At 41.3% G+C, this 21,287-nt stretch overlaps 1 protein-coding gene across 13 annotated transcripts in view; it reads left to right on the plus strand.

Moving 5' to 3' along the window:
* CNOT2 (CCR4-NOT transcription complex subunit 2) overlaps positions 1 to 16,027 on the plus strand; it is a 170,296-nt gene extending 154,269 nt beyond the window's left edge. For all 13 annotated transcript variants that reach the window (XM_033951311.1, XM_033951318.1, XM_033951310.1 and 10 more), the window contains 3 exons: positions 4,602 to 4,702; positions 7,186 to 7,330; positions 15,532 to 16,027. In XM_033951311.1, coding sequence (XP_033807202.1) covers positions 4,602 to 4,702; positions 7,186 to 7,330; positions 15,532 to 15,618 — 333 coding nt within the window. In that variant the 3' untranslated portion in view covers positions 15,619 to 16,027. The remainder of the gene's footprint in view (positions 1 to 4,601; positions 4,703 to 7,185; positions 7,331 to 15,531) is intronic.
* Positions 16,028 to 21,287: the final 5,260 nt, after the last annotated feature.

A 21,287-nucleotide genomic window follows, 5' to 3' on the forward strand; every position in this document is an offset into this window, starting at 1 on the left:
TCTGAGATCTCTGAGGATCTCGGAGAGAGCGAGAACCGGAAGGCCTTGAGCATGCGCAGATGCTCAATGCCCAGGTAAGAGGCAGAAACTTCTTTTACCGGCACCAGCACGTCCCGTGGGCTGTGTGCCGGTGCCAGATAGGGTAAGGCTAAATGCTGTTCGGGCGAGTGGTGCCGGTTTGTGGGGGGAGGTGTTCGTGAGCGGGGGGGGGGGGAACGATGCCAGTTCTCGGGGGGGGGGGGGTTGGAGCATTGCTGCTGGCCTCGGGGGTGGGGGTGGGTGGGAATGTATCAAGCGAGTTTCTCTTACTTCCTGTGGGGAAACTTGCTTTGATATACGAGTAATTTGGTTTACGAGCATGCTTCTGGAACTAATTATGCTCGTAAACCAAGGGGAAAACCACCCATTTTTATTACTTGAAAAATCAAATCACCATCTGTTGTCTAAAGGTCCAATATATGAATTGAAATGTACGGATATGCAGATGACATATTATTGACAGGTTATTGCTTCCCGCGAGAGTTGAACCTTTCCCCTTTGCAGGATTGCCTTTGGCGGTCTCTTCTTGGCTGCTCCAGCACCATTTGGTGTTGAAAGTGGCAAAAACCACAATATGCTGGTGAGTTGGCCATCATCCCCATCCTCTGTTGGAACCTGTTTTGCTGGGGAGGCCAATGCAAACGACAACATCTTTTAGATCAGAGGTCTCAAAGTCCCTCCTTGAGGGCTGCAATCCAGTCGGGTTTTCAGGATTTCCGCAATGAATATGCATGAGATCTTTGTGCATGCACTGCTTTCAATGTATATTCATTGGGGAAATCCTGAAAACCCGACTGAATTGCGGCCCTCAAGGAGGGACTTTGAGATCCCTGTTTTAGATAGATGAATTCTTATTTGCAGTTTGATCAACAGGTGGCAAGGATAGCTCCTACAAGTTTCCAAAGCCTGCATTTTCTTTGGGCTGTGAGGACATGTTGTTGAGGAGACTTTTTACATTTTGTTACCTGTGTTTTTGTTTCAAGGTTGAACTATGGGAATATAATACATGCTGGTTTTCAGAGATGTTTGTTAAGGTTTTTAAAGACCTTGCAAAATGCTCTATATGACTACCTACAACAGGGGTAGGGAACTCCGGTCCTCGAGAGCCGTATTCCAGTCGGGTTTTCAGGATTTCCGCAATGAATATGCATTGAAAGCAGTGCATGCAAATAGATCTCATGCATATTCATTGGGGAAATCCTGAAAACCTGATTGGATTCTGGCCCTCGAGGACCGGAGTTCCCTACCCCCGACCTACAAGTATTTAATTAATAGTATGAAGGATGAACGAGCACTGTATGTATATTGTATGTGTGAGCTTTCCTGTTTGAAATGGAGTCTCCTACTGATTAATTTTTATTGTAAACTGCCTGGACGTTTGTTTGATTATTTGATTGGGGACAGTCCTAGGATCTTACTTTATCATATTTAAGTATAGGGTCAGTGAATGAAGATTAAGTTTGACTGAATAATTAACATAAATGACATAATTCCTGAGCTGGGTTAGTATTTAGCAACTGTGATTGTTATTCTAAAATGCCAGTCATAGCACCTAAATAACATATGGAAGTATTGTATATACTCGAAGAATATAAACCCATCCAACAAGGGAGGGGGGGGGGGAAAGGTTGACTTGAATATAAAGCAAACTCAGTCAGTCTTGCAAGGTTACTGTGGGAGTGAATGGCCTAGTGGTTAGAGCTGCTGCCTCAGCACCCTGAGGGTTTTGTGTTCAATCCCAGCCTGCTCCTTGTGACTCTGGGCAAGTAAATTAATCCCTCCATTGCTCCAGATAGCAGGACAGATAGGAACAATACTTAAGAGTTCCTGATTACTATTCAATGTATTGTAACCACTTTGGGCGAGTCTCAATTAGCACCATAGCAACTGCTGTGGGAACTTGCATCCACCATTTTAACTAGTGAGACTGCATGGGGAGGTGCAGCATAGGAGGATTGCTCTTGCCCTGGCTCACCACTAGACCAGCAGGGCTTAAGTTAGGCCCGGGGAGAGGCCTGTCATGGGTCTGAGAGGAGAAAGACTTGAATAGAAACCAATACCCCTATTTTTGGGCCATTTTTTTCACCCCAAAATCTAGGTTTATATTTGAGTATATTCAGTAGGTTGCCCCCAGCACCAAATAGCTGGTGTTATCCTGATTGTTAGGAAAGTAGTTTTTCTGGCTTAACTTATGTAGGTATTTATCTGAATAGCATTCTGAATATCACTACTTTTTGGATAAATATCAACTCTGCCCTTGCACCTCCCTGGTGCTATCCAGCTAATGCCAAGGCAGTCTGAAAGGATATCCAAGAGCACTGTCCTGGTAGTGCTGTGAAATATCCACACCCAATGCAGGGGTGCCCAACTTCGGCCCTCGCCAGGCCAGGTTTTCAGGATTTCCCCATGAATATGCATGAGATCAATACGCATACAATGGAAGCAGTGCAGGCAAATTCACTGGGGAAATCCTGAAAACCCAACTGGATTATGGCCCTCGAGGGCCGGAGTTGGACATTCCTGCTGTAAAGGTTGGTCGGTGTGTGCAAAATTTTCTCTTTTTTTTTTTTTTTTTGTGAAAGCAACAAGTTCTAAAAACCAACAGTTTTTCAGATTTGCAAGTAATCTTGTGAGTGACCATATAAAATCTGTGAGTGACGCTCCTAGAACGTATGAGCGTTTGCTCACGCGCTCCACTTAGAGGGAACATAGTCCATAACCAGTGCTGGCTGAGATATTTAACCAGATAAACAGCAACCATTGTCAGGATAAATGCCTTTTGAGTATTGGACCCGATATGTTTTTATCCCTCACCATGAGGATGGACTGTTTGTATCAGAGTGCTGTTTTCTGGAAAATGTGAATGATCAGTAAAAGGACAGTGACTGACACACTTCCTAATGACTTTTCTTCTGACATTCTGACATTGGTAACTCTTTAACCAACGTTTTTTATTACCTTAAAAATTTTATGTCATCGCTTATTCTATTCCTTCAAATTTTGAATGTAATTCTGGTTTTAGTTTGGATGTAATCCGCCTTGAACCACAAGGTAATGGCAGAATGGAAATCACTAATGTAATGTAATTCTCTTTATCCTGTTAAAAATAAATTGCAACCATTGCAACTCATCACTAATAGCCCAGAAAGGAACAAGGATGATTGTAAAACACAACTATTTATAGTAAATTCTGTAGCATCAACAGAAGTGTCACCACCAGCTCTGTTTACCTGCTTTAATAGCAGCTGGAGGAATCCAAGACATTAGCTAATTCAACAGGAGAAAGTAAGATAGGATAACATGATGACCCTTTTTTTTGGTTTATAGTGGTGGATATTGTAAGCCCATAGTGATCTCCTCCCTCCCTCCCCCCCCATCAATCCAAACATACTTTCCCATCCCAGCTTTTAAATGAATTAATACTTTATGGAGATGTTTACATTATTGTATGTGGAGGTATTATAGAGAATGAAGACAATTTTTATGGAGAATTACATTTTTGTATGTTATTGTATTTACGAGGTGCTACCCAAGAGTTTGGGGAATGTGAATCTCGCATGTGAACTGGACATAGTATGCCCTTCCACCGCTAGAGGTGTCTAGCAGTATTTTTTTGTGAATCAGTGTGCCAACGATCTTGTAGCTGAGTGGTCGCGTCGTTTTGGTCTGTGTAAGGTTCTGTTTTAGTGATGCGGCGGATTTTACTGAGCAAAGAATCTGCATCAAATTTTGTTTCAAACTTTTAAAAACTGCTGCAGAAACCCATCGTATGCTCCAGGAAGCCTTTGGAGATAATGCCAAGTGCCAAAGCAAAACTTTTTTCTTTGGTACAAACTCTTCAAGGACGGACGAACATCTGTCCACGACGATGACAGTCAACAAGCACAACACCGGAAACCATAGCAAAAGTTCATGAGACTATCCTTGCAGATCATAGGCAAACTATCCACAATGTTTGTGAGATAGTAGGACAGTCATACTGTGAGATTTTGAAGCGGTTGAGCAAGAGCATTCGACATAAATGCCCAGACAAGGGGAAAAACCAAAAATTGGTTGCTCCACCATGACAGCATGCTTGCTCACACATCACTCGTTTGACAATTCCTGATTTTTTTCCTATTCCCTCAAATGAAATTACAACTGAAAGGGTGCCGTTTTAACATGATTGAAGAGATCCAGGCAAAATCGCAGGAGGTCCTCAAGGCACTCACCCAAGATGATTTCCTTAGATGCGTGGATTCAGGGGAGAAATGCTGGGATCGTTGTATACATTCTCAAGGGGACTACTTCGAAGGAGACGGTGGAAACTAGGAGTTTTGGTAGTCAATTTTTTTTTTTTTACAATTGAATTTCCTGAACTTATGGGTAGCACCTCGTATGTTCTCAGATTGTGATTGTATCTTGTAAGCCGCTTAGGTGTAAATAAGATATCCACAACCCATTGTAAAGTGAAACAGGACTTTGCAGTAATCTTTGACCTTAATTTGCAATGACAGACTTGAAATGAATGCGTTTAGGCTTGCCTTAAACTTTGTAATCTCAATTTCTCTTCTCTTTCATAGCTTGCTGCAATAAAACTTGGCCGATATGGAGAAGATCTACTGTTCTATCTCTACTACATGAACGGGGGAGATGTTTTACAACTTTTAGCTGCAGTAGAGCTGTATGTTTCTTTAATCTAGTTTGAAGCTTTAAATGCATTTTTTTAAACTTTTTTGTTGTGTTTTTTTTTACTCAGAAACCCTTTTATTAAAGCAAAGCATACCCTAACGGACGTGGCCCACAGGTGTAAAATAGGATACACAGCATGCTAAACTTTAGTAAAAGGACCCCTTAGTTAATTTAATTTTAAAAGTGCCTGTATTCCAAGAAACAGTTTGGAGGTTAAATACAGCTCAATCTGGCCTTTCTTTCATGACATTGTTAGTAAATGAGCTAGCAACATGAAGTTACAGTTTCAGATGAGATTCACACATTTTGATGAGTATAAATCATGCTATAGCAGGCAAAATATTCAAGAGCTCCCCCCCCCAATACAGGGGTTCTGATCATGTGGTCCAGGAAGGGAAAAAAAAATGGATGCCCCTGCTCAAGGGTAAGCATGAGCCATGTAAAAAATTGGATTACATAGTAGAAGACTGAGCAGTTCTACTGATGTTTTCAAAGTCCAGGGCGATCTTTTGGTGAAGGATAATTTATTATTTCTACCCGCTGCAAGTGTTATCAAGGAGCTGCTAGAAACAACCAGCTCTCACCCTGATGCCATCAGTGGCTTTGGTAGTTCAAGAAATTCTGAATCCATCTACAGAGGAAACTCCACTGTCTGAAATCCTCAGCTAAGAGAGTTTGTCGTATGTGGAGTTCATGCCACATTCCTCTTGCTATGTTTTTCCTACTTAAGAGCTGGGTATTGGTTATGACATAACAGTATTTGCTATCTGAAGAATGGTGCAATGTTGGGTAATTCTTAGGTTGATCCAGTCTGCAAAGGACATGCATTCTGTGAACCAGAGGCTGCTTTTAGCAGACAAACATTAAGTAGTGGTGTGATTTATCATATCAAACTTAACTAAACTAAACCTTGGGTTTGTATACCGCACCATCTCCATAGTTGTGGAGGTCGGCACGGTTTACAGGAATTGTAATAAGAAAGGAACTCCAAGGAAGGGCTAGATGAAGATCAGAGGAGAGGAGAATGTTAGAGGGCTAGGATGTCAGAAGAGTGGGGAGTGTTAGGTTTTTGAGAAAAGCCAGGTTTTCAGCTGTTTACGGAAGGGTTGGAGAGCACTCAGGTTTCGAAGGGGGGAGATAAGGTTGTTCCACAGAGAGCACATAAGAACAGAAAATAAAGTATGTGGTAGCAACTTAAAAAAAGTTAGGAATTAACTGTATTAGGAAAGAAATAAAAAATGAAACAAAAATCATAATGCTTCTGTATTGCTGCATGGTGTAACTGCACCTTCAGTGTTTGTGTACCATTATCTCTCAAAAAAGAATTAGAAAGATACAGAGAAGGGCAACCAAATGATAACAGGAATAAAATGACTTTCATATGAGGAAAGGCTGTGGAGGTTAGGCCAGCTCAGCTTGGAGAATGCCGACTATAAAGTCCTGAATGGAGTGGAATGGGTAAATGTGATTTGATTGCTTACTCTCTTGTTTAAAGACTAGGGGACTAATCATGAAGTTACGTAGTAAATACATTTAAGCCCCCTTTTACTAAGCCGTGGAAGCGAGTGCCATGCAACAAATGCCCATTCAATCCCTATGGGCATTGGAACACTTAACGTGTCTGCCCGCGCTATTGGGCTTAGTAAAAGAGGGGTTTAATAAGAGAAAATGTTTTTCTGCTCTATGCATAATTAAGTTGTGGAGCTCATTGCCAGAAGATGTGGTAAAAGCAGTTAAAAAAAGACTTGGACAAGTTCTGGAGGTAACTTTCATAAACTGTTAAGTTAGACTGGAGAAAGCCCTTGCTTATCCTTGTGGGGGGGTTGATAGCATGTAATTTAGCTACTTTGTGGGATCCTGCCTGCTACTTTTGACCTGGATTGACCACTGTTGAAGCAGGATACTGGGCTAGATAGACCTTTGGTCTGATGTGGCATTCCAATGCTTACTATTTCATGTTCTTAAGTGTCTGGTGTTTGATTAACCCAGATCATGATGCATCCCTTAATCAGTACAGCAAAAGAGGCAAATATTCTTTATTCAAATATATATTTGCCTTGGCTATCAGGATGCCTCCCTTGCCTCTTTTGCTGGACTGTTTGTATTTTGAGGCGAGGTATTTCTTCTTTCTCTTTGCATCCCTTAATCTGACCAGAATGCATGTAGTGTAATATGTTAAACTGGAGAGTAATAGCCAGGAGGTATGGGTTACAGTTTTTAAGGCAGAACTGTGGGATGCAGGGTCATGTGCAGAGACTCCCTCTGGGACCTCATTTGCTTAAATATTTGCATAAGTCGTCAGTAGGGGTCAAAACGTGGGGCCATATGCAAAAACACAACCACTCGTGCACAGCCAGCTCTGGTAAAATGTACATGATTTTTGCTTAAGAACTTTACGTATGTTGTAATTGATTTCAAATGAATTAAGATCAGAATTTCTTCTTCCTTTCTCCTTTGTCTAACCTAAAAACCAAGCTTTAACAGGGACTGGAGGTACCATAAAGAAGAACGGGTATGGATTACCAGGGCGCCAGGAATGGAACCAACAATGAAAACCAATACATACGAGAGGGGAACATACTACTTCTTTGACTGTCTTAACTGGAGGAAAGTAGCTAAGGTATTATAAGGAAATGTGCAAACTATGGATTTTTGTTCTGAAATTGAAAAGCATTGCTGACTCCTGTTCAGGCTCAGCTTCTTTAGGTCCAAATGATATGAATTCTTACGTCCCAGTGTGCAGTTGCTGACACACTGAAGAAGAATCCTCTGCCATCCAATTCCTGTCCTGGACATGATGAGCATTGCAGAGCTCACAAGAAGTTTGGCATTTTTAACATTTCATTTGAGGATAACTCATTCTTCCTAACCTATTGTCTTTCCCCTTTTCCCTCCCTATTTTATTTTTTCTTAATGTAACATAAGAACATAAGAATTTGCCTCCACTGGGTCAGACCAGAGGTCCATCGCGCCCAGCGGTCCGCTCCCGCAGCGGCCCATCAGGTCTATGACCTGTGAAGTGGTTCCTGACCATTTCTATAACCTACCTCTACATCTATCTGTACCCCTCAATCCCCTTATCCTTTAGGAACCTATCTAAACCTTCCTTGAACCCCTGTACTGTGATCTGGCCTATCGCAACCTCTGGAAGCGCGTTCCATGTGTCCACCATCCTCTGGGTAAAAAAAGAACTTCCTAGCGTTTGTTCTAAACCTGTCCCCTTTCAATTTCTCTGAGTGCCCCCTTGTACTTGTGGTTCCCCACAGTCTGAAGAATCTGACCCTGTCTTCCTTCTCTATGCCCTTCAGGATTTTGAAGGTTTCTATCATGTCTCCTCTAAGTCTCCTCTTCTCTAGGGAGAACAGCCCCAGCATTTTCAACCTGTCAGCGTATGAAAAGTTTTCCATACCTTTTATCAGTTTAGTCACTCTTCTCTGGACCCCCTCAAGTACTGCTATGTCTTTCTTGAGGTATGGCGACCATGATATAGCGGCATGATGACTTCCTTCGTCCTGGTTGTGATACCCTTTTTTAATGATACCCAACATCAACGTATATTCCCCTCTCCCTCATCGTCTTGGTTTCATGTTAGTTATTTAAGTACTGTCTATGAAAATGCTTTAATTTTTTAAAGTAGTTTTAATGTATTTATATAACTGATTTTATTGTAAACCGTTTAGACTTGCACTGAAGAGGCCCTGGATTTCAGCTACTACTAGATGTGGGGAAATTATATATTTTACAATTTTAAGACGATACCCTTTTTTGCCCAAAATACATGCTCCATTTTGTATTGTACTTTTCCAGTAGGAGAAGATTCTAAAACATCACTTTACAAGGTGCAATGTGTTACTGACATCTGGTATTTGGATTTGAGCATAATTGTTGCCTTTTGTGCATTCTACGAAAGGTATTCAGGTGACTATACTTTTATAGAGTTGTGTAATATCAGGGTAATGTGAGCATGATAGGTGATGATGCGTACAAGCTTCTTAGAGGCTCATTTTCAAAACACTTAGACACACAAAGTATCATAGGTTTATTTCTATGGTACTTTGTGTGTGTACATGCTTTGAAAATGAGTGCCTTAGGATATGAAATTCATCTTTTCCCTGGCCCAAAGGTGACATTCTGCTCTGCAAAGTCTGAAAGTAGAGCTGTGATCTTCCTGGCCTGTGAAAAACCTTGTGGCTTGTCTTAGTTTCAGCATTTCCTCATTTAAAACCCCGAGAATGCTTTGATCTGGTTTTTACCAGTTGGGAAGAGATGTAGGACATTCTCATGGTAACTACTTGCTGAAATAGGTCTATTTACATCCAACAAGGATTACCATGCAGCAGGGTTTCTGTTTGTATGCATACAATATTAACAGAACTGCCAACAGCACTGATTATTTGCAGGCTTTATAAGGTGGGGAAAAAAATGGAACATAAATTAATGCTTGAATACCAGCTGGAGAGGTGATCTTAGCTAAAAGCAACTACAATGTTTATAGAGGTGGACATTCCTGGACCATAGTGACCAGTTCCCATCCCATCCTTACATCTGGTGTCTCTTACCAGCTGTGAGGTACAAGACACTTTTAATGACAAATTCTAATGAACCCTTCTAAGTTTGTTTTAATCTTTTTTTTTTTTTTTCCTTTCCATTTTAACATTGCTCCTTTAAATATGCAAAAACTATTTTTATTCCAAAGTGAAAATCTATCATTTTATAAATATTTCTTTAGAATAAAACATTTCTCAAACTTGTCATGGCTGAATATTTTTTCCCCTTTTCAGTTCAGTTTGTCTGACTTGGATTTTCCCTTAATTTCATTCCTTTTTCTTTCATCTACTTTCTTCTCTCTCTCTTCTTTCTTCCTCTTCCCAAACGTGCTTCCCCTTGCTGTGAACAGCAAAGCATGTCATTCAGTCATTCATGCTCCTCTATAGTTTAACTTCTCTGTTCCCCACTTACATAACTGTCCTTTCTTTGAGCTTTCTACTCTTCTTGCTCATTTTCCTCTATCCTTCCTGAAATCTCGCCCATTGTCCTCCTTATCTCTTTTCAAATGCCAACCCTTCCTCGTCTTTCCTTCCTCCACGTCCATGTCTGCTTTCCTCTTCCCTTCCCATCTCTCATTGCTCCGCCCCTGTTGGGGTCTTAAGGGCAGTATTTTATAATGTTCAATGAGAGCTTGCCTACCTTGGCTGTATTTCTGGTCCTTTAAACACAGCTCTTGGAAACGTACTCTGAAGGGCTGTTTCTTCCTGCTCTGGGCTGGACAACACCCTCCTGGCTAAGCAGTCTAGAGCTAAGTCTCTCTTTCTGTGGCCCTTTGAAGGAGTATATTTTAGGGGAACTGAGTTTATTCTACACACTCCGTCACAGGAGGATGAACGAAAATGCAGGCTGGGAGATGTTGGATGTCACTTACCTCTATCACGAGAGCTAGCAAGATTTCCGGTTTCCGTACATTTTGCTCTGAATGGCAAGTCCCTTATGGAATACAAATTTTGTGGTAGTTGTTATGGAAACAAGGGGCCTGAGTGTGGTTTTCTTATGTCCTCTACTACATTTGTCTTATAAACTGTATCGTAGTGCTCTGATTTCTGTCCAGTGTTTTAAGTCCTTCATTGGTCCACTCATTAGCTGATAGGGGCCTCTGAAGAGAGCGACATGTTTCATATGACAGTACTGAGATAATTTAGAAAGGAAAAAACAGTTTTTCTCACCATACTATGTAAAATATCCTCCATATTTTTTTCTGTTATCTCCTCAGTGAGGCTCATCATAGCTGGAAGAGATCCTAGCTTTTTAATGAGGTCAAAGGTTTTATAGCTTAGTGCAAGGCAAGTTTCATAATAGACCAGTCCGATAGAGCTCCCCTGGCTTGGTGTACTATTGTATAAGAGACTTTCAATAATTTATCTACCTCAGTGGGAAAGGAAAGAGTTTTAAAAAAAAAAATTTGTTTTATTTTTCAGTATAGTTCCCTGATAGCTCCATACACTTCATCCACTCTTCTTGCAATGACCTTAACCCCTTTGAAAATAATTCTTTTGTTTGACCTTCAAACCAGGACGCCATAGCTTCCTTGACATCATCACTTGAAAAGCGCTGTCCACGGAGAGATTTCTTCAAAACTCAGAACAGGAAATAATCCGAGTGAACCAGGTCAGGACTGTAGGGTGGATGGTTCAGCTGCTGAAACCCACGTTCTCGGATGGCAGCCTGTGATTGTGGTGAAGAAGCAGCACACCTGCTATGAGTTTTCCTCATCTTTTTACCTTGATTGACTCCCACAAAGCGATCATTGGGTTGGCGTAACTCTCCCCGGTTATGGTTTCTTATGTGGCATGAACTCCAGAAGCAAAAATCCATCATCATCCCAGAAGACAGTTGCCATGACTTTGCCTGCAGATGCAGATTTTTCTGTCTTGAACTTTTTTGGGGTGGGGAATGACTTGTGCTTCCACTACATTGACTCCATTTTGGACTCAGGATCTCTGTGATAGACTCAAGCCTTCTCCTGACAGCACTGGAGCCTCGTGGCGTTCTGACATGGCTTCAGCATTCTTGGAACCCATCTTGCACTAACTTTGGATATGCCCAACTTTTTATGACTTTTTTTCTAAATTGTAACTCCGAGATGCCCATTTCTTCAGCTATTCAGAAAACTTTAATTCGTCTGTCTGACAAAATTAAATCCTCAACTTTCTTGCACATTTCTGTGGAAGTTGCTTCCATAGGCTGTCCAGTGTGAGGGTCATCTTTAATGGACTATCTACCCCACTTAAACTGCTTGCTGCAAAATTTTGCTTTGTAGGATGATGAGGCAGACTCTTTAGTGTATCTCCTTTGGCTTTTTCCCTTTTGTGAGAAATTTTATCACTGAATGGTGCTCCAAATCTAGCAGTTTCTTGAATCGCATGAGGACTTGCCTGATATCCTGTCTCTTGGAATGTTAGACTCGCACTGAGCCACAACCGTGCATGAGTAACCTTGAGACACGTCACAACATGTACAGACTTGTTTCAGCATGCTTGCTACTTTCTTTCATACTCAGATAAATTAATGAATGCCCCTCGTACATCAGACCTTCTGCTGATTTGCACCAAGATATTGGAGCTCAAAGCATGCCAGTGCCACTTCAGAAGATTAGACAAATCAGAGTTCTTCTCCCAATTGTAAGGTGGTTTGTTTTTTTTAATTGCTCTATTAGTTTTTTGCTTTTGTAGTCAAAAGAAAAGAAAACATGTTCATGGATAATAGAGCAAATGTGTCATCTCCCCAAACATTTAACCTACAGTCATCAAACTATTGTTGTCCATTAAAACCTAGTAGGACTTTTCCCATTAAGCATGAAGATGAAAAAGCAGCAACATAAAACTATAGTTTCTATCTGTCAGCATATTAAACCCAAACAACATTTTCCTAGAGTTGTAAGACTCTCCAGCTGACAGGTGAAGGGCTCCTTGCTTTGCCTTCAACTCCTTATAAACACAGGATTCCTGCCAATAATGTAATTAACCAGAACCTCAAATTCTGTCAATGATTTGTGTCATTTCCAGTATAAGATAGTTTTAATGGTTGTTACCACCTGGGATATGAGTACAGTGGTACCTCATTTTACGAGTGCACCGGTTTGCGAGTGTTTTGCAAGACGAGCAAAACATTTGCAAACTTGGTGCCTCGTAAACCGAGCGCGCCTCGATTTGCGAGCGCCCCCCCCCCTCGAACCGGCACCTTCCCCCCCACCATCCGGCACCCCCCGCCACCGCGACCTGAGGTCCCCCCAACCCACCCGAACCCTCTTCTTACTTTGATGTAGCCTCCGCACCGGCACCAGCATGTCCTGTGCTGGTGCCCGAAGATCTGCCTCCTGTGCTGGGCCTTGAGCCGTCGAACGTGAACTCTCACGTCAAACGTGAACTCTCAGGCCTTGAGCATGCGCACATGCTCAAGGCCCAGCACAGGAGGCAGATCTTCGGGCACCAGCATCACCGCACAGGACATGCTGTGCCGGTGCGGAGGCTACATCAAAGTAAGAAGAGGGTTCGGGTGGGTTGGCGGCGGGGGGGGGTGCCGGATCGCAGGGGTGAGGGTGCCAGTTTGTGGGGGGGGAGCCTTCGGGGGGAGCAATGCCGGTTCTCGTGGGGGGTGAGCAGCGCTGCTGGCCTCGGGGAGGGGGTGGAGGATGGGAACCTATCAAAGCGAGTTTCCGTTATTTCCTATGGGGAAACTCGCTTTGATAAACGAGCATTTTGGATTACAAGCATGCTCCTGGAATGGATTATGCTCGTAATCCAAGGTACCACTGTATTTCCTATTCTTAAGAGCAAGATGGTGCATTGGCCCTTCTCAAAAGGGTACCAGGATGTGCCCTCTCAATTGATACTAATTAACAGGCAGATCCCATAATAGACTCCGAGGGAGTGCTTATAGAGTGCAAGGGCCTTCATGTTTGCAAAGCGGTGAAACCTTTTCCCTTGGGCTTCAAATCTCTAAACCGAGACTTACTTACTAGGTAGTTATGACAATGATCAAGTCAAAGCCCTTACTTTGGAAACTGGTTTATTTTTTAAAGAAAACCCACTGTTTTGCAAATTAAGAAAGCTGCTCTGTTGTGACCCCTCCCCCTTTGCATCATTCAGTTTGCGGCTGTGAGTAATCGGGGTTGTGAAGGGTTGTTCTTTTGAGTGTGACTTTGCTAAGCAAATTTGATTTTGTACAGTACTAACCTAACTTGTTCTTCTTTCTACACATGCTTGTCAGGTCGGTCTTAAGTCATTGCTGTATGAGTTAAGAAGCTCCATTGTGAAAAATGACTTTAAAAGAAAATGTACTGTAATTGGGCAGGGTTTTTGTTTGAGCTGTTCGTAGTACCAAATGACAGCTCTGATCTCTCTTTGTGAAGGGATAGTATGATGCAGAATATATTGCAAGATCCATGGACAAACATGGACTATGAATTAGTGCCATCAAAAGCAATTCTATAACAGGCAGAATTGAATAAAATTTGGGGCAATGCTCCTAGGTTTGTTAAAATCACTAATAAAAAATAATATATGCTGGCATGTGCAATTAAGCAGTAAATAACTTTCATTTAATATACAATTAGTTTTTACTTCAGATTTACCTTGAATTTCAGGCTAATAATAAAAGGAAATAAATCAAAAATTGAATCAGAAGTGAGACAGCTTTCCAGACTCTTCGGGAAATTGTATTAAATGCATTCCCCATCCTTACAAGACAATGTTGTTAGAGAGTCGGAGAACTCTGATATAGTGAAACAATTGCTCTAGATTTATCTTAAGCAGTCAACAAGGAAATGTTTGTTTCAGATCTTATTTAGATGCACTTTATTTTTCATGCTAAAGGGGAAATTTCTGTCCATGAAATATTTTCAATCTGAATTGCATGCAGGAAGGTGCTTTTATAGAAGAAAAGGCATTTGTCAAACTTTTCTAAATCTTGAATGTAGAGCAGTTTAAAATACAGCTTGAAGTGTGTCATAGACTCTTAGATGTTAGTTGAATTTTGTCTCTGTAGGAAATAAGTGTTTTGAGACCTTTATTGCTTGTTTCATCTGTCTGGAGTTACCAGTGTAGTAAAAGCATCCCTGGTGGGAAAAAGCCAAGCGTTTAATGTAGAGTCAGGGTGGCTATAACATTTCTGTGGTGCTTCCTGGTTGATAACGTAAATATTGCAATTTTAAGAAAAACTTTCCCTTCCTAGAATTTTTTATTTGATAAAATGTAAAGCTCTGAGGAAAGGAGCTGGTGCCAGATTGGTGAAATAGATATGTTTTCTTCCCTGTGTTGTTGAGCCATAGTTATCAGTAAATAGAAGTCTTCTGCAGTATTATCGTGAATTTTTTTTTTTTTTTTTTTAACATATCAGGTAGGAGTTGTAAAACAAAATAAAAAAAATTCTGCACTTCAATTTTAACAAAAAAATGACTGCTTGTAAAGGGAAACCTTTTACTTGGTTCCACATATAGGGGCCCAGTTCAGTAAAAACGCTGGTGGATTTACGCATACGCCATACTACATAAGCCAAATGGATCAAGGCTCTGGAATTGCTGTCTGATTCAGCAAGGATTTTTCGGTAAATTTTTCAGTATGGGGAATGGTATATAACTGAGTGAGGAAGCTGACCAGAACTCATAGGTTAGGAAAAGGGAGCTAATTGAATTATAGCATGCTTTGCTGCAGAATACGTCTGGAAAGTTGACCCTGAAGCCAGTAGGGTGAAGCATCCTGAAGGTTTATTTTGGGAACCAGTTGAGTTAATTTCCAGGATAGCCATTCTTGGGGTTCATCTTCTAGTACAGTGGTTCCCAAACCTGTCGTGGAGGACCCCCAGGCCAGTCGGGTTTTCAGGATAGCCCTAATGAATATGCATGGAGCAGATTTGCATGCCTGGCACCTCCATTATATGCAGATCGCTCTCATGCATATTCATTAGGGTTATCCTGAAAACCCGACTGGCCTGGTTTGGGAACCACTGTTCTAGTAGAATGGACGCCATACCTTCAGTTTTCTTCTCCCCCCCCCCCCCCCCCCACACACACAAATATTCTCACTGTGTGTTTCATATGGTGCCTAACTAGTCATGAGACATTTTTGCTCTTGGCACATGAGGACTTCCTACAAAGAAAAAAATAAAACACACCTTTGATCAAGCATCAGAAATAATGCCACTGTCCTCCCAAAAGTAATTTGTTAGAACTCTTCTTATAACTAGAACTGAACTAGTACTGCCTTGGATGTTTTTAAAACAGTATTAAAGCAGATTGGCATTGAATAAAAATGTCACCTTTCTTCTCTGTAGGAGTTCCATCTGGAATATGACAAGCTAGAAGAACGACCTCATCTGCCATCGACCTTCAACTACAACCCTGCTCAGCAAGCCTTCTAAAGACTTCCCTGTTCATGGGGTATGGCTGTCTCAGCACAAAACTTACCATAACTGCAGAACTGATGTGGCTCAGGCATCCTGGTTTTAATTCCTTGAGGATCTGGCAATTGTCTCTTGCAAAGGGATCACCATTCGAGGTCCTGCCTTACTAATTATGTGCTGCCCAACACCTAGAATTGTAACTTGTTCTCCTTAGTTTGAGCAGGGTCTGAATTTTTTTTGTTTCATTCTTGGTTTTTTTTTTTTGTTTTTTTTTTGGCCAGCAGACAAACCTGAGTCTGCAAACGCAAAACAAGTACACTGACAAAAGTTGACCACATAGTTTCCAAAATGTAAAAAAAAAAAAAAAAAAAAAAAAAGAGAAAAAAATATATTAGAAAATAAAAGTTTGCATTGTTCATTGTAGCACTCTTGATAATCCCCCTTTTCCCCCCAATGTTTGTGCATTTTTATGTGAAGATCCTTCTCGTATTTTCATTCGGAAAGATGAGCAAGGTCTGCTTCCTTCCTTTTTATTCCTCCCCTTCGGTTTTTTCAAAGGCAGTTTTCGCCAAGCTTATTTCAAGAATAAGAATATTTGACTGTTTCGGAGAAAGATATTGCCACAACCTCTGGATAGTTTCCAGAGTTGTGCATTACTGAGCTTCATCTTTCCAGAATGAGCAAAACACTGTCCAGTCTTTGTTACTATTTTGTAATAAATGTGTACATTTTTTTTAAATTTTTGGACATCACATGAATAAAGGTATGTATGTACGAATGTGTATATATTATATATATGACATCTATTTTGGAAAATGTTTGCCCTGCTGTACCTCATTTTTAGGAGGTGTGCATGGATGCAATATATGAAAACGGGACATTCTGGAACTGCTGGTCAGGGGACTCCTTTGTCGCCCTGTGCACTATAGGGCCAGATTTCAGCAGCCAAGGACATCCATACCCAAGTGAACGTGATGGGACTTAAAAGAAGTGAACTGAGACAATTCACTCTGGCTGTTTGAACAGCAGCGTTTCATAGGAAGAAAAAAAAATCAATCTTGTATTTTCTGACCACATAAAGGCTTCTTCTCTTTGTAATAAAGTAGAAAAGCTATCCTCACTGCAGTGTTGACTTTGATTTGAGATTGAGCATGAAATAATTTTGCCATCATACATGGAAGAGCTGGTCTAGTGTGTAAAATACCATTCTGTGGTGGGGGCAGAGAAAGAAACATCTTATGTCTTCTGCTCAATTAAACACGACTTGTACTTTATGTCGATCCATGGAAAAGAGAGAGCGAGCTGCAACTGCAAATCAGAAAGACCTGCACATGCTGTAAGTGAAAAGTTTATTTTTTAAATGATTTCATAAATTCAAGCAATTGTAACAAATCCAAGCTCTTGCCCAGTGTATGTTGTTACTGAAATTTTAATGTGACCTAACATGTGGAATCCAAGAGGTTTATAGCCTAAAAGGCTAGGAAATGTGTTTATTGCAAGTCCCAATGCAGGAAAATAATACATTTTAAGTTGAATTTTGCATGATTAACCTTCCTTACAACACATAATGGGGAGAGTTCTCAGACTGTCACATTGGGATAAAGATTGCACATACTTTTGAAGCACAGATTGGTTATCAAAGAGAGAGTGCACACATGCTTGCCTTTTGAAAATTTGTCACAATTACAAAATATGCTTAGGTACATTTGTGCTGCAAAATGCATAGAAAAATGTGAAAATTTAATGTATACATAATAATAATAACAGTTTATATCCCGCAATACCGTTAAGTTCTATGCGGTTTACAATAGATTAAGTGAGGTACAAATTGATTGAATTTAAGAGGGGGGAAGAGGAGAGTTAATAGGACCGGAAATGCGTCGTTGAGGAGAAAGAGATTACCGTATTTGCCGGCGTATAAGACGACTGGGCGTATAAGACGACCCCCCAACTTTTACAGTTAAAATATAGAGTTTGTTATATACTCGCCATATAAGACTACCCCTTCTTCCGCACACCTTCTGCACAACAAATAAAACTTAAAAGAACATCAGAATTTATTTCAACAATTTTAATTAATTCACTAAAGCTGAATAGAACAATAAACCCATGGGAGCTGCCATGCTATTTGTTTTCTAAACTGTTAACCAAACTGAAACTGTCAATGATAGAAGGAAGATAACACATAGAGGGAGAGAGCAAGTGCCGGGCAAGTCCCTAGCAAGTTTGCAGGCATGACAGTTTCCCTTTAAAAGCCTTCAAAAGCCTCCTGTTCGCCCCCGCAACTTCCTTAAGGGCTAGACTCCACACACGGCCGCATGTGCGAGAGACGTAGTAAAGAGAAAAGGGGTGGGGCCAGAACGCCGCTGCTTCCCGCTGCGCAGGATGAAGGAGCTGGCACCCTTGTCACACTGATGTCCCGCCATGGCCCCGCTGATGTCCCGGCAGGTTTACTAGTACCGTAAGCACCGTAAGGAGGTAAGGAAGGAGATGTTAGGGCATGTAAAGTAAGGGCATGTAAACAGTACCCGGCGTATAAGACGACCCCCGACTTTGGGGAGGATTTTAAGGTACTGAAAAGTCATCTTATACGCCGGCAAATACGGTAATAGGACAGAGGAGAAAGAAGATGAGAGGGTCAGTTGTCCAGATACTTTAGGAACAGTTGAGTTCTTATGTTCTTATCTGTGCCAAGTATAGGACAATGAAGCCATTGTAACATCACTGCTGAGGTTGGCTCTGAGGCATTATGACATCACAATCTCAGCTCTGGAATGTTGCTCTCATTGGGGTTCCGGAATCTTGTTATTCTTTGAGATCCTGGAATGTTGCTACTCTTTGAGTTTTGGCCAGGTACTAGTGACCTGGATTGGCCACTGTGAGCTGATGGATCATTGGTCTGACCCAGTAAGACTATTCTTATAATAATAATAATAATAATAACAGTTTATATACTGTAATACCGTTAAGTTCTATGCGGTTTACAATAGATTAAGCGAGGTACAAATTGATTGAATTTAAGAGGGGGGAAGAGGAGAGTTAATAGGACCGGAAATGCGTCGTTGAGGAGAAAGAGATTAATAGGACGGAGGAATCACTATGGAGGAGAAAGACATACGTGTCTCCAAACTGCATCTGTGAATGCCACCTTCTGAAGTGGCTAAAAGTAGCCTATAGACTAAGGTGCTTTATCTGTAATGCTCACTTTAGCAGTTAGTGCATACTGATTTCTGAATCTGTTGATGTGATTTTTAACATTTATGTGAATGATTGCACTAGATCCCTGGACACTGAAGGACAAATTTTACAAGAAGCGCCCAAAAGTTAGGCGCTGAATTAGGCACTATTCAGTATGATTCAAGTAAAATTCGGTGCTGTTTAATGAATCACACTGAGCGGCACCTATTTTGGAAGCACCCAAGAAATAGGCCGGCTCTAGGCGCAGCTAAAGGTTAGGCGACTGTCTGAGCGCTTAAGCACGCTTAAGAGCAGCTATTCTGCAACAAGGCGCCTAACAGGTAGCCACGCCCATGTCTAACGTGCATAGCGCCTGTTTTTTTGAAGGCCGCCTAAATTTTTAGAGGCGCCTTATTGCAGAATCGCTCTTTCTTGATAGGTGCTTAAGTTTAAATGATTGCTGATTAAAAAGCTTAATTGAGCTTGCTAATCAATTTAGATAGGCGGTTTGTATCCTTCATGGATGATCTGGGCTTCCCATAATATGTGCGTTTTTTTGTAATGTAATATGATGTGTTCCCCTACTCACACTGCTGGCCATACTCTGTACTAGTGGTCTGCACAGGAACGGGGATTGCGGGAATCCCCCTCTAACCCACGGGACTCCCACAGGGACCCCCCTCTGGCCCACAGGACTCCCACGGGGACCTCCCTCTGGCCCACCGTACTCCCACGGGGACCTCCCTCTAGCCAACGGGACTCTCACGGGGATGGAAGGCTATGGAAGCAGGGTTCGTCCATACAATATAATGGACACGTCAGCCTTAATAAAAGAGGGGCTTTATAAGTTAATTACCTGAACAGAAAACAAAAAAAGGGTTCCACCAAAGAGATTCCACAAGGAAAACAGCAAAAGAAACTGTGGAATTGATGATCCTGTCAGAAGTAATTACTGCTTTTTATGGGGATGGGCGGGGATGGAAGTAATTCCTTGCGGGGATAGATGGGGACGGAGAGGATCCTGATGGGAACAGGTGGGGACGGAGAGGATCCTGGCGGGGATGGGTGGGATTTCTGTCTCCGTGCAACTCTCTACTCTGTACTTAGATTTATTCTTGGGACTCCTCTTTTAGTTGGAAACAAATCTACTTCTTTTCTCACTATCCTGGACAGATCATTGTAGTTCATTAACTTTGTTTATTGTCAGACAACATATCGGATATGGACATTGACCAGTATCACATTCGATTTCATGAATCAGGCAACCTGTTGGAACACTATGTTAAGTATATAATAGCTGGGTTATTGCTCAGTGCTTTCTCTGCTCAGAAGACAATCTGGATAAGAAAAGAGAAAATGGAGAAAAGATCACTACTGGGTCTATAAAGGTGTTTGATCCACTACTACCTACAGTCTGATCAGTTCTTCTGAGAATAAGACCAGGAAATTATTTCAGTTGGCAGCTAGGCTCACATCTGTATCTTTGGTATTCTTTACTTTTGTCCTCCTCCCCCGATAATTCTGCAAACCATTTCTTGCAACCTTGCAAGAGCAATTTAGCAGCTCCCTCCATTTTATGTGATAAGCTGTTAAAAGCCTTTATCTTAAAGCAACCAAGGATCCCTGTTATTTTTCCTCTATCTATTCCCCTGTTCTTGCCAGGCGTAATAACTTGCATTGGACCTGGCATTTCTCAGATACATGATGGTATAGTTAATATTTTCTGTGGCTCCACATGTGTCGTCTTTTCAGGCTCATGGAGGCCTGTAGGTCTTCAGAAGACCTCTTTCAGTGAATTATTCTAGTCTCCGGCCAGTTCCTTGACATCTCAATTAGTGAAAAGGTAGGTTGCTATACTCTTCTGTCATTGGTGAACAAAAGCTTAGTGCTGCCATTCTTCTTAGATTATTTGAGAGAGAAAAAAAACCCCAATCTTGACCCACCATTCGTGATTCACTGTTGATTAGTTTCAAATTAGCATTTTATCTCAAAGATTATTGAAAAGATAGTCCTAGGCCAATTAATTTATATCTTGGAGAAAATGTTTGGCTGACCCCACCCCCCCTCCAAGCAGAATTTCAGATCAATCACAATATCGGCACCCAATATCATCCTGAATAATTTTCAAAACGTCATGTATTCTACATCAGATTCTATACGGAAGCTCAGCAGTCCCCCTCATCCAATTATTCTCTAATGTTTGGTCGACATCAAAAAGAATCCTTAACAGAATTCAACTAACCCTGCCATCCATAAAATACCTCCACTACAAGTGAATTTTCCACTCTATGCTAACTTATCTGGGTATAAAAACTTGGAATGACATACCAGAAGTTATCAGGAAAGAGACAAACTACACCACATTAAAAAAAATACCTGAAGACTCACCTCTTTGACAATTAACTGTCTTTGTTTCTGTATAGCACCCCTTACTTCTAGGTCCCTCCTTTTGTTTTTCCATGCCCCCTTCCTCTTCGATCTGTCGCCTTGAGCCTGTATAGGTATGTGCG

This window comes from Geotrypetes seraphini, chromosome 7 (genome assembly GCF_902459505.1).
Source record: "Geotrypetes seraphini chromosome 7, aGeoSer1.1, whole genome shotgun sequence".
NCBI classification, from domain to species: domain Eukaryota; kingdom Metazoa; phylum Chordata; class Amphibia; order Gymnophiona; family Dermophiidae; genus Geotrypetes; species Geotrypetes seraphini.